The sequence below is a fragment of the Xyrauchen texanus genome, chromosome 7 (assembly GCF_025860055.1).
Source record: "Xyrauchen texanus isolate HMW12.3.18 chromosome 7, RBS_HiC_50CHRs, whole genome shotgun sequence".
NCBI lineage: Eukaryota > Metazoa > Chordata > Actinopteri > Cypriniformes > Catostomidae > Xyrauchen > Xyrauchen texanus.
The window spans coordinates 14,381,040-14,393,206 of NC_068282.1; the positions used below are offsets into that span (position 1 = coordinate 14,381,040).

A 12,167-nucleotide genomic window follows, 5' to 3' on the forward strand; every position below is an offset into this window, starting at 1 on the left:
TTGTATGAATATAGTACTCATTTGTTTTGTAATAAACAAAAAAATGATATCCTGTGATATTAAACTTATATAGATATAATATAATCATAAAAATATGACTTATGGACGCACAAAAATAAATAAATACACTATAAAATATGTTGGGTCTTTAATGACCAATATACTTTTGGTAATTAAGCAGTTTTCTTTAGGGGATAAAGGCATAAATGTGAAGTTTATATTTTTATCATAAGCAGTTACATGAATTCAGCTTTTAAAACTGTAGCCTATTATTTGAGGTGTAAAGCTGTTTAAATCGCTGAAGTTTAACTTTACACAGAAAAGGTTAGTAAGCGATTTTATCACACTAAAATCATGTAACAAGCATATTATAAACCCTGTTAATCGGTTTACAGATTGTTGGCCCCATTCACTTCCACAGTAAGGTCCTCGCTGTAACTTAGATTTTTGCTTTTTGTTTATGTATTTAAGAAAAGGAGGGACAAGTTGAAATTAATTTGAGTGGTTATTCACAATGTGCAACAATGCTGCTGAATGAGCTTGAAGATGCACTCAGTAACTTTTTCTTTGTGGACTTACACTGACACAAAGAGGCTTGGATGCAGCATTAAAATCAATAGTTTTCAGTTTCAAATGCCTTTGTTGACATTTCACCCCCATGTTCCCTGCAACACTTGGTCAATAGGGTTAAGATAATTTACACTCTTTTCCAATTATCTGTTGTCCAATGCCTGTGTGTCTTTGGCCACGCTTTTCTTTTTGATTTTCTGTTTCAAAAGTGTCTTTTTCTATGCAATTCTTCTCATAAGGCCTGTATCCCTGAGTCTTCTCTTTACTGTTGTACATGAAACTGTTGTTGAGCATGTAGAATTCAATGAGGCAGTCAGCTGAGGACATGTGAGGCACCTATAGACACTCTGATGTACTTATCCTCTTTAGTTGTACATCTTGCCTTCCACATCTCTTTCTGTCCTTGTTAGAGACAGTTGTCATTTGAAGACTGTAGTTTGTATGAAATCTTCACACAAACGTTTCTAGAGAATGCTGTTTCTTTTTTTGGCAATTTTTAAAAAACAATTTATACCTAATATTGACCTTAAGACATGCCAGTCTGTTGCATTCTGTGGCAACTCAAAACTAATCAAATAGCTTTCAACTGTGTTTGATATAACGGCAAGTGATTTTCTAGTACCAAATTAGCAATTTTAGCATGATTACTCAAGGATAATGTGTTGAAGTGATGGCTGCTGGAAATGGGGCCTGTCTAGATTTGATCAAAATTGACTTTTTTTCAATTAGTGCTGTTTTTTACATGAGTAATGTCCTGACTGTTGACTGCCACTTTGGTGAATTAATCAATTTCCTTCTAAAACAACAAATCTGTACATTATTCGAAACATTTGGCCACCAATGTATTTAAATTTAACATATGCAATTAAACTCTGTGAAAATATAGCATGTTATTGCACCCATGCTAGTTTTTGATGCTCTTTGTTCTGGATATCATTTTGTGTGTGCCTTTTAATGCTGAGGGTGGTGCTGTTTCCATGCGATATCAAATAATTACATTTTATATTTCAAAGAAGGAAAACAATTTCATACACAGAAAAGCACATTATAGTACACAGTGTCCTTCATAATTTCACAACATGTCCATCTCTTCAGACACTACTACACCACTGGCAGCCCCCATGTGTGGACCCTCTCCATGTAGAATAAAACAGCTTTTATAAGGTTACTGATATGACTGGAGTCTTCATTTTAATGTGAGTGGTCACATATATGTATTTCCTATATATATATTGCGAAATTACAATTCATGTCTTTAGGAGTTCAACTTCTTTAAAGGGTAAGTAAACACCTGCTCAGAGTCTGACTCCACCCACTAGAAATATTTGAAAATGCAGGAAAAGTGGGCAGACCCCGGCAGGGATAGAGGGAACGAACCGAGTGCGGGGCTGAACGGGGGGCACCTGAGACTCGTAGTGACGGATTAATTGACAGCTGCTGTCAGACTCTATGTTACTATTATTCCTCACACGGTCGCAAGACGACATGTACATGAATCTGGCGTGGTGAGCTGGAACCTGCTTACGTCAGCTGTCACCGCTTACGTCACGAAGTACCGCAACAGCCAATAGGAAAATTCAACTGCAGTAGCCACCGTTCAACCTGAAGAGGGCAGCACTCAGACGTTTTTACACCATATATTGTAGAATTAAAACACTTTATACACAAATGTCAAAAAAATTACTTGAATCAATGACCAGTACTAATAAAGCCCCATGCTTACAGATCATTAACTAAAAAAAGTTGGTTTAGGGTTTAGTTACCTTTTAATGAGGAACAATTTACTTAGTGCACTTTTAACTTGTGTTGAACACGAAATATTTCTTTAAGGCCTTTATCTCAATCAATGGAGCATCATTCACCCACTAAATGTCAAACGAGCTCTTTTTCAATATCACAGATTTTTCCCACTAAAAGGAGCAACAAAAACAAAACGAACAAAAATGTTGCATTAAAACCGTCGGCATCCCTTAAGGTACGTACACACTGCCAGCGACATCGCGCGCGACAGCGACTCAATACCATTCATTTTCAATGCGAGCACAGCGACTTCCGGCGATACGAGCTGTCGCGACCGTTGGCGCTAGATGTGGGCGTGTCCAGCGACGCGACAAAGTTGAGAAAAGTTCAACTTTGGAGCGACTAACGGAAGCGACAGCCAATAGGAGAGACGACGGGAGAGCTCACGTGATCCTTCTCTCAGCTCCTGCAGTAACGGATAGATGGATGAAAGGCTAATTCTTGCTGTTAGAAATGTTCCAGTGCTCTATGATATGTCTCTTCCCACGTACAAGGACATTTTAAAGAAAAATACTGCGTGGAAATGTGTATCTGAGATCGCGGGGATTTTATGGACCCATACAGACCGACATTTGCATTTTCGCCGCAGATAAACAGCCGCTCTGGCAAACAGCACGCCTTGTTTCTCATTCATCTTTGATATAAAGCATTTTATGTACTGATTCCATTTATATTTAGTCTTTTCCCTACAAAATGTTTGTTTTTAGTGGCAAGAAAAGAGATTCGCTGTCAACAGCAATGGAATGACATCCGTGAATGTCATTTATAAACGTTACTAGGCAACCAGTAGTGGGAACGCCCACTAGCGACTTCACCGCCAGCCACTGGCGACCTGCAGCGATAAAGTCGCTGGCAGTGTGTACGTAGCTAGTCTTCACCCCCATTGTAACAAGTGGTACCTCCCGATGACTGCACGCGGAAGTCGCCCGGTGTTTGTAGCATTTCCGCCTTCTGCTTCGAAGGGTACACAGAAATGGTAGGACTGTATTTCAACACATCATAACAGACATATTAAGATAATTTGCATAATTTTTGTTAAGTGAATGAAGTGGCCGTTGTCATACAATTGTCTGAGTCCCGAATGTGTGTTTCTGCACTTATATGAAGTTGTTAAATCGGTGCATAGTGCTAAACCACTAGCTAACATCTCCACCCATATTTCCTTTTCGCGTTAGCTTTTGGTGTTTAGTGACACGGCCTGGGATTTTTATATGAGATTTGTGTGCAAGCCAATTCTTTTTTTTGATAGGCAGCCCTTTCTTGTCAAGGATAACGATGGACTCTGTTAATGCTTTAGCCTACATTTCTCTCTTCGGTGAAACAGCAGTGTGGTATCCTGTTAGTTCTTTGGGCCATTCTGGTTCCTGTGCTTTTTACTTATTTTGTACTAACTGTACAGATAGGTGCTCATCCTAGTGGCAACATTTACTGTGTAGCACTATTAACTTTTCTTAGAAATATAAAAAATGAGAACATTGTCTGTTTTGTTATAGTTTTGTATTTTATGTAGTTATTTGTGAATTGGAGAAAGTCATCATAACGATACCTTAAATAAGTTAAAGTGTTTTATTAGTACATGTTATATATGAGGTTTTCAAGGGGTTGCATGTTCTCTATTTCCTGCACTTAAATTCAGGAAGTGAAAGTGACAAACTTCAAACTGCACAAATTCCACTATAATTCTGTTTTCTACAAAGACATTTATGGTGTTTGCAGGTTTACTGAACAACTTAATAGTGTGCACAGCATATATTTTCTTTGGAGTGTTTGTGGAGGATCTTAAGAATTCCCCCTGCAGGTTCAGACGTGTATAAGGGGAAAAATGGATGGAAGTTGTGAAACATTTGCCTACTGCATGCTGGCTGTGAGGGTACATAGAGGGTACAACCAGAAGTGGTTTATTATACCGAGTACTGATTTAGATTGTTTATTTGTTTCGGCAGACGGCGACTCTGCGTCCGTACCTGAGTGCAGTGCGTGCTACACTGCAGGCAGCTCTCTGTCTGGAGAACTTCTCCTCACAGGTGGTCGAACGACACAACAAACCTGAGGTAGAAGTCCGGTAAGTGCATGTGAAATGTGTCTTGCCATATGGCAGTTGTATGTTTGCAATATGAGCTCTTTGGCAATAGCTGTGTTTGAAATAGCAAACTTACATAAACCATATACTACTGTACATTTGACAAGGATTTACTATGTACTATGGCATGTATGTACATACTGTGCGATGGCGAGCAGTCAAAATGAATATTTTTGGTATGTGCATGCTACCTAAATGATAAATAATTGATATAGATTTTAACAATAAAACTAGGCCAATACCCATTTTTTGCCACTTCCCTTATTTTGTCATAAAATTGTTCTTTGGAATTGTGCTTTAAAAATTATAAGATTGGATCTGTTAAACACATGACAGTCAAATGTTTTAAAGAGAGACACAATGAAAGATAAACATTAGAAAAATACCTAAATATGATAACACGATGATTGACATGAAAAAAAAAAGGTTACTTTGTACTTCCAAAAATCTGGTAACATTTTTGGTCAGTTTTTTTTTTTACAGTTTAATAAAACATTACAAATTCATACTATGCTTGGGTTGGGCAATTAAACGGAAATGTCAACCACGTGGAAGAAGAAAACCCCTTTGAATTTCTGTATTATAGTAGTATAATAGATCACATATAATGACGTCCAGACTGCTAGAGAGTGCTGCTTGCTCATACAGTGCAGACTGAAGCATTGAATCCAGACTATCATTTTAAAACTCAATGCAAGTTAAGCTCAATTTAAAGCATTTGTGGCATAATATTGATTACCACTAAAATTAATTGACTCATTCCTTTTTGTCTTTATATAAAAGCAAAAATCGAGGTTACAGTGAGGCATTTACAATGGAAGTGAATGGGAGGCAATTTTTTAACATTAAAATACTCACTTTTTCAAAAGTATAACCACAATACATAAAGGATATGTGTATAAACATGATTTTAGGGTGATAAAATCACTTGCAAACCTTTTCTGTGTAAAGATATAGCCAATTTTACAACTTCGTTACCATGACGATATAATGTTAACAAACCCTAAAATGACTGTAAAAATTACAATTTAAACAACTTAACATCTCAAATAATAAACAAGTTTTAACAGAATAATTATTGAAAGTGCTTTTATAAAATTATAAGCTTCACATTTCTGTGTTTAAACCCTCTAAAAATTGGCCATGTTCACTTCCATTGTAAGGACCTCACTGTAACCTCGATTTTTGCTTTTTTTTTTTTTTAAGAAAATTAATTAATTTTTGTGGTAATCAACATTATGCCACAAATGCTGTCGATTTAGCTTAACTTGTACTGAACCCGGAACATTCCTTTAAGTATTCGCGCAAGGCCATATGGCGATTTCAATCAATCTGTTAATGGGTATCATACCCATGTCTCAAAAAGTCAAAGTCTTCTACATATTGTGGCTATTATTATTTCTGGATTGTGAATTTGAATTCGGGAGTTTTTACGTGTGCTACTAATTAATTATAAATAAACCAATAAACCAGGAGACAAAAATTAGATGTGACCTAGTCAAACAGTGAACAGATCACTCTTCCATTTTTCACTGTGTTTTTTTTTTTTGTTATGTGTCCAAGTAAATATGTTGTCTGCCTTGACTCTGTCCTTTCACTTTCTTGGCCCACAGTACAATGTTGTCCATAAGCCTGTCTTGAGCATCTGGGCTTTATTTTATATTAAAGGAAATAGTTCACCCAAGAAAGAAAATTCTCTCATCGTTTACTTAATCTCATGCCATCCCAGATGTGTATGGCTTATTTCTTCTGCTGAACACAAACAAAGGTTTTTAAAAGAATATCTCAGCTCAGCAGTAGATCCATATGATGCAAGTCAACAATGTCCAACACGTGAAGCTCAAAAGCATATAAAGGCAGCATAAAAGTAATCTGTATGACTCCAGTGGTTAAATCCATGTCTTCAGAAGTGATATGATAGGTTAAGACTTAAATATGGATCTGTTTGTCATCCACACCTATCATATAGCTTGTGAAGATATTGATTTAAACACTGTAGTTGTATTAATTAATTGTATGCTGCCTTTATGTGCATTTTGATTTTAAATGTTTTAGACCCCGTTGACTTGCATTGTATGGACCTACAGGGCTGAGATATTATTTTTGAAATCTTAGTGTTCAGCAGAAGAAAGAAAGTCATACACATCTTGGGTACAATAAGAGTGAGTAAATAATGAGAGAATTTGCATTTTTGGAAGAACTATACCTTTAAGTTTTGTCACTCATCCGATGGACCATCATTGGTTGTCTGATGGTGATTATTTCAAGGTGTTTAAAATGGCACATCATAGTTGCTATGGGAGTTGTCTTGCTGTATGTGCGATTTGGAACATTGTCAGACTAAATAAGTTTGAGTGTCAAAGACAAATGGTGGGTCAGTTACTTAAAATCGGAATTTGCAGTGGACTAAAACCTTATGTATATGGGAATGAGGTAGACTGTATCTCATGTGACAGTGATTCAGCATGCCACAGTTTGAAACCTTTATTGTAGGATACTGTATTGTATACTTGGCCTCCCTATATAACAAATAGTATCTAGTTCACCAATTACTCAGCATTGCAGGCAGTATGATAGTCTGTTGTTTTGAACACAGTGTGTCTCCTTTCTGTCTTTTACTTACACAAGTATATGTGTTTTTCTCTCCAGGAGCAGTAAGGAGTTGTTACTTCAGCCTGTTGTGATCAGTAGGAACGATAAAGAGAAGGTTCTAATAGAAGGTTCCATCAACTCTGTGCGAGTCAGCATTGCTGTGAAACAGGTAAACACAATTGAACAGGCTATTGTATCCCAAACTCACTCTTGTTAACCTTCCTGAGATGTTATGGGTCTTTAATATTTCATATTGAAAATATTTCAATACTACTAATAATAAAATTGAAGGGTTGTAATGGTGATTAGTAATACAATAAAACAATACATGAATAAAAAGTATGTGAGATGTGCACTTGTTCTAATAGAACAACCTATGAATCAAATCCAGAATTAATTTGTAGTGTTTGTTTTTAAACTGTTTTGTGATTGGATGATTCACCTGCTTTAATTGGTCAATTGGTCCTTTAAAGGCTGATGAGATTGAAAAGATCCTGTGCCATAAGTTCATGCGCTTTATGATGATGAGAGCTGAGAACTTCTTTATTCTGCGGCGAAAAGCTGTGGAGGTAAGGTAGAGCAAAACAAATATTTCTGTGATGTAAAGCTTTTCGCTGGCTGTGCAATTTTGCTCTTTTGCCAAAAAACGTTTTTTTAAAAATAGGTCCTAAAAAATATCTAAATAATTATGATGTGAAATGACCACATTAAGATAATATTATATTTTAGCAGTGAATATCCCTTTTCTCTGTCCTCTTTTATTTTTTTCCTCAGGGATATGACATAAGTTTCCTCATTACTAACTTCCACACAGAACAGATGTACAAGCATAAGTTAGTGGATTTTGTCATCCATTTTATGGAGGAGATTGATAAGGAAATCAGTGAAATGAAGCTGTCAGTCAATGCAAGAGCCCGCATAGTTGCAGAGGAGTTCCTCAAAAATGTGAGTCTCTTTTGATTTTATAAAAATATACTAGATTTTATGGAATGAAAATATTGCTATCTCACCAACATCATCTTATGCTATATTCTTTTGGTGCTCAAAAGTTTTAGGAAATGAACAGCACACCCTCTGCTGGATGCAATACCCCTGTTACTTTGGTCATCAGAAAAGTGGATGGAGTTTTGGGTTCAGTAATGAGTTAAAGTGTAATTGACGATGAACCTGGAGCACCACTAAAAGGGGCAACAATTGGATCCAGAGGATGTGCCCTCTGTCACAGGAATGAATTCTGAGTATTGCAGTATTGTAACTCAAGAGCAGAGTTATGGGTTTCAAAGACAGGCATGGTACTCCTTTTGATGTTCTGCTCTAAACTGTATTACTTTTTTGTTTTGATTTTGTTTTTTTTCCCCTGTCTCTCTGCTTTTTTTAAACAATTGTTAATGCCCTTTTGCTAATGACCTAATTTTCTTTTTAAAGTATTTTGTTCCACTGCACTCTAAAATTCTGTCCCTCTTGTTATCTTATATCCCTCATTATTATTTAGTGATAGTAAAGTGCTCACAACGTTGCAATATTCTGAATAGGCCTCAGCTTTCCCTTGTGCTCATGGATATTGATAAATATGTAAATATTAAAAATACTTGGACTCATTTTACCTCTGCCTTTCTAACAATTCTTAAAATCATGGTGGGTCAGTCAGTGGTCATGAGCACAAAGGAAAAATGTTGAACCAATAATTTAAACAGTTTGTTTTGTCAGTGTTTTTTTTTTTTTTTATAAATATGTATACTGTATTCAAATGACCATTTTCATGTTGAGATTTGATATAAATAAACCCTCATGCTGGTGCACACATATCTTACAAACCATATCAGCGATTGCAAAATAATGATGAAAATGACAATAGCGATGCTAAATGAATCCCTTTATTGCTTGTAATTTGTTGTGTACTGTGGAAATGACAGCTCTTGGTTCGAATCATGGCCTGGGGCATTGCTCACCCTGGTGCAAACATTATTGGAAAATTCAAAAAAATAGAATTTGTAGTAAATTCAGTTGCTGGCACATATTTGTACAGCCTGAGAAGACCAATGTTTAGTTTATAAGGTAAGGCAATTTTCCATATTTACCATTGTATTGCTTTTTTGAAAGTTCAGAGGTGAGACTATGTTCTAATTCATATGTTTGGCCTCTAATTCAAGTGATGCAAATAGTGTTGTTCTACATGTCAGCGAGGTTAACTGATGTAAGGAAATATATAAAGGTTTTATTTTTTCCATCCTTCATTAGTTTAGGAGAAAAGCCTTTTATTGTGATTACAGCAACAAAGAAAATGTGTCCCATCATATGTGTTAATGTCATATTTCAAGATGTAAGAAATAGATAAAAGAAAAATTACATGGAAAAGTGACTAATAAATAAAGGCAAAAGAGAAAAGTAATAGCATCACATACCATGGGATAGGAAAATAAGCAATGGGATATCTATAATATATATTATATCATTAGATGCAGAGGTAAAGAGCAGAGTTGGTTATTTGAAGCCTTCCACATGGTTATAATTTTTTGAAACCCTTTCGCTAATTTACAAATGTAGAATTTACTAATTATATACAGTAAATGTTCCAAATTTACATTGATCAATTGGTCCTTTAAATATGTTTATGTACAGTGTCACTGTAAAAAAAATTAATCTGTAAAGTTTACAGTAAATTACCGGCAGCTGTGGTTGCCAAACGTTTACTGTACAAAATGCAGTGATCATATTTAAGGCTTTAAGGGATATAATTTTGATGCCTGTATATTTTACAGTTCATTACCATTTATATCATTAAATGATATTAACTTGATACATTCTGGAACAAAAAATCTGCTTTTCATTTTATAATGAATTGTTGTTATTATTATACTGTAGTAATTCCCAAAAAGCACATGATAACAAAGATCAACAACAGAGGCCCTTCCAGGATTAATGACCAATAAACATGTAGAGTGTGTACAGTTTCACTCACAAACACAAAACACCATCAGGGTAACACGTGTGAAATATATAATGCAGTAAACATGAACTAAATTACATTAAATATAACACAGAACACACAGGCGACCTGTCCAGGGTGTCCCCCGCCTTTCGCCCAATGTTAGCTGGGATAAGCTCCAGCCCCCCGCGACCCTGTACACAGGATAAGCGGTTGACGATGGATGGATGGATGGATGGATAACACAGAACACCTCAAAGTACATTACTGATATTAAAAATAAGAAAAAACAACCTTATCCCATAAAATATAATTAAATGTGATGGGTCACACAGGGAGTTCTGGGAATCCCCGATATTTGCTTTTTTTTTTTTAACTTTCATTTTAATAATAATTTACAGCATAAATGTACTCTTATTAAACTTAAAATATATTTTTACAAAATCTTTCTGCAAAATTAAATTTATTGTCTTCTTAAATGTGGTATAATTTTTTACAGTATTTTTTAAGGTAACTTTCTGTTATCCTTTTCAATTTTTAACTGTAGCATTCTTTCAGTCTTTTACCATTAAATAACAGATTTGTTTTTAACAGTGTGTGTTTGTGGATGGGTGGGTTGATCAGGTCTTGCTTGAACCGCACATACACAGACACATTTGTTCCAATTTTCCATATTTGTTTCCATTGACTCCCATCAATTTATATTGGGCTAATTAGCTTTAAAAGTTAAATTTAGCTTAAACCACACACACAAACACTCTAATGTTTACATAACATATAGTCATGTTAACAATAATAAAGGTTCTCACCCATCTGTTGTGGTTGTTAAAGGAACACAGCTGCATCCACTTAGAGTTAGAGATGCTTTATGTCTATGCTCTGTAAAAGAACACGTCATCATTCTCACATATTGAATACCCAAAATACAGCAAATAATCATCGTCTTTTACCACGAAAAGCTATTTTATAATATTTCAAATGGCTAAAATAAAAGAGTATAAATCCAGGAACACTTGTAGAAGGGATAGATTTATTAAACAAAAAACAACACGTTTCGGCACACAAGCCTTCATCAGGGATTACAAAGTGTTGTTTTTTTTTTTTGTCTAATAAATTTCTCCCCCCTACACATGTTGCTTTATCCTCTTCAATTTTACTTTGTCTTCTTCATGCACCATGTCTGTAGGTGAAGTAGCACCAGACTGATTACTCAAATGGCTAAAATAAGAAATCACATCATATCAACCTTTTGAAACTATAATATGACTCTCATCCAAGTAAACAGTGATACTTACATCCAATAATCTTCAACACTCCACATTTGCAGGGTCTTGACAGACACCGAAACACTTAGGTTTTATTTTGTAATGTAATGCAGGAACATCAAGATACAATAAACCCCCTGAGTATGCTGCCATTTAGAAGGCTAAGACTCACTGGTGGCTATATTTGTATTTTGTCCAAATAAGAATGTACTGTTATGGGTTGGTTATCAAGTTTCACATTTTTATTCCTTGGAGCCCATTATATCTCAACCGTAACTCCCTCAACAATTTTTAAAGCTTTCTGCTCTTTGCCAGTCTGGGATCGCCTTTCCAGTGGAAAGGCTGACCCTGTGGCTTACAAAGTCTACTTTAAATCAAATCTCACGTTACTGCCAAACAGAGGAAGGAGTATCACAGCAAACAGGTCATTAAATAACTATTTATCTTCTGATCTGGAAGCATCTCTACTGAGTGTTTGTTCATGTGTTTGTTCATAACTTTTTATTAGATTTTTTCCCCTATTTTTCCCCCCAGGCATTTCATGCATTACAGGCATTCAATTTGGCACCTATATATTTTACAGGAACTGAGTAAAATCTGCTTTGCACTTTTAAATGTATTGTTAACTACCACAACACGTGACTTCCGGATCAATGGCCAGTTAACATAAATACACACTGCACAATGTCACAAACACAAAACATCATCAGCGTAATGCACATGTCGCTTAACTAATGCTATACACATAAACTAAATAAAACAAAATTTAACATAAAACACCCTAACTTGTCCATAACTTACATAAAAAAAAAAAATAGAAATCAATATTGCATTGAAATATAATCAAATGTGATGGGTCATACAGGTTCTTTTAGGAATGCCCCGATTGTAGATGTTTTGACTTGTTGAATTATAATACTGATAATTCGTATTT

The 12,167-nt window shown here is 35.4% G+C and overlaps 1 protein-coding gene and 1 long non-coding RNA gene across 2 annotated transcripts; one reads left to right on the forward strand and one right to left on the reverse strand.

Annotated features, from left to right (window-relative positions):
• Positions 1–3,234: 3,234 nt before the first annotated feature.
• LOC127646217 (actin-related protein 2/3 complex subunit 4-like) lies at positions 3,235–9,766 on the forward strand. Its single transcript, XM_052129719.1, has 6 exons — positions 3,235–3,346; positions 4,314–4,432; positions 7,100–7,211; positions 7,516–7,611; positions 7,817–7,987; positions 8,092–9,766. The coding sequence occupies exons 1-6, from the start codon at positions 3,344–3,346 to the stop codon at positions 8,095–8,097; spliced, it is 507 nt and encodes a 168-aa protein (XP_051985679.1). The 5' UTR covers positions 3,235–3,343; the 3' UTR covers positions 8,098–9,766.
• Positions 9,767–9,969: 203 nt separating this feature from the next.
• Positions 9,970–11,361, reverse strand: LOC127646229 (uncharacterized). Its single transcript, XR_007970900.1, has 3 exons — positions 11,264–11,361; positions 10,778–10,847; positions 9,970–10,162 (listed from the first exon to the last, which is right to left on the reverse strand). It is a non-coding gene; the product is annotated as an uncharacterized LOC127646229 (long non-coding RNA).
• Between the last annotated feature and the right edge of the window lie 806 nt (positions 11,362–12,167).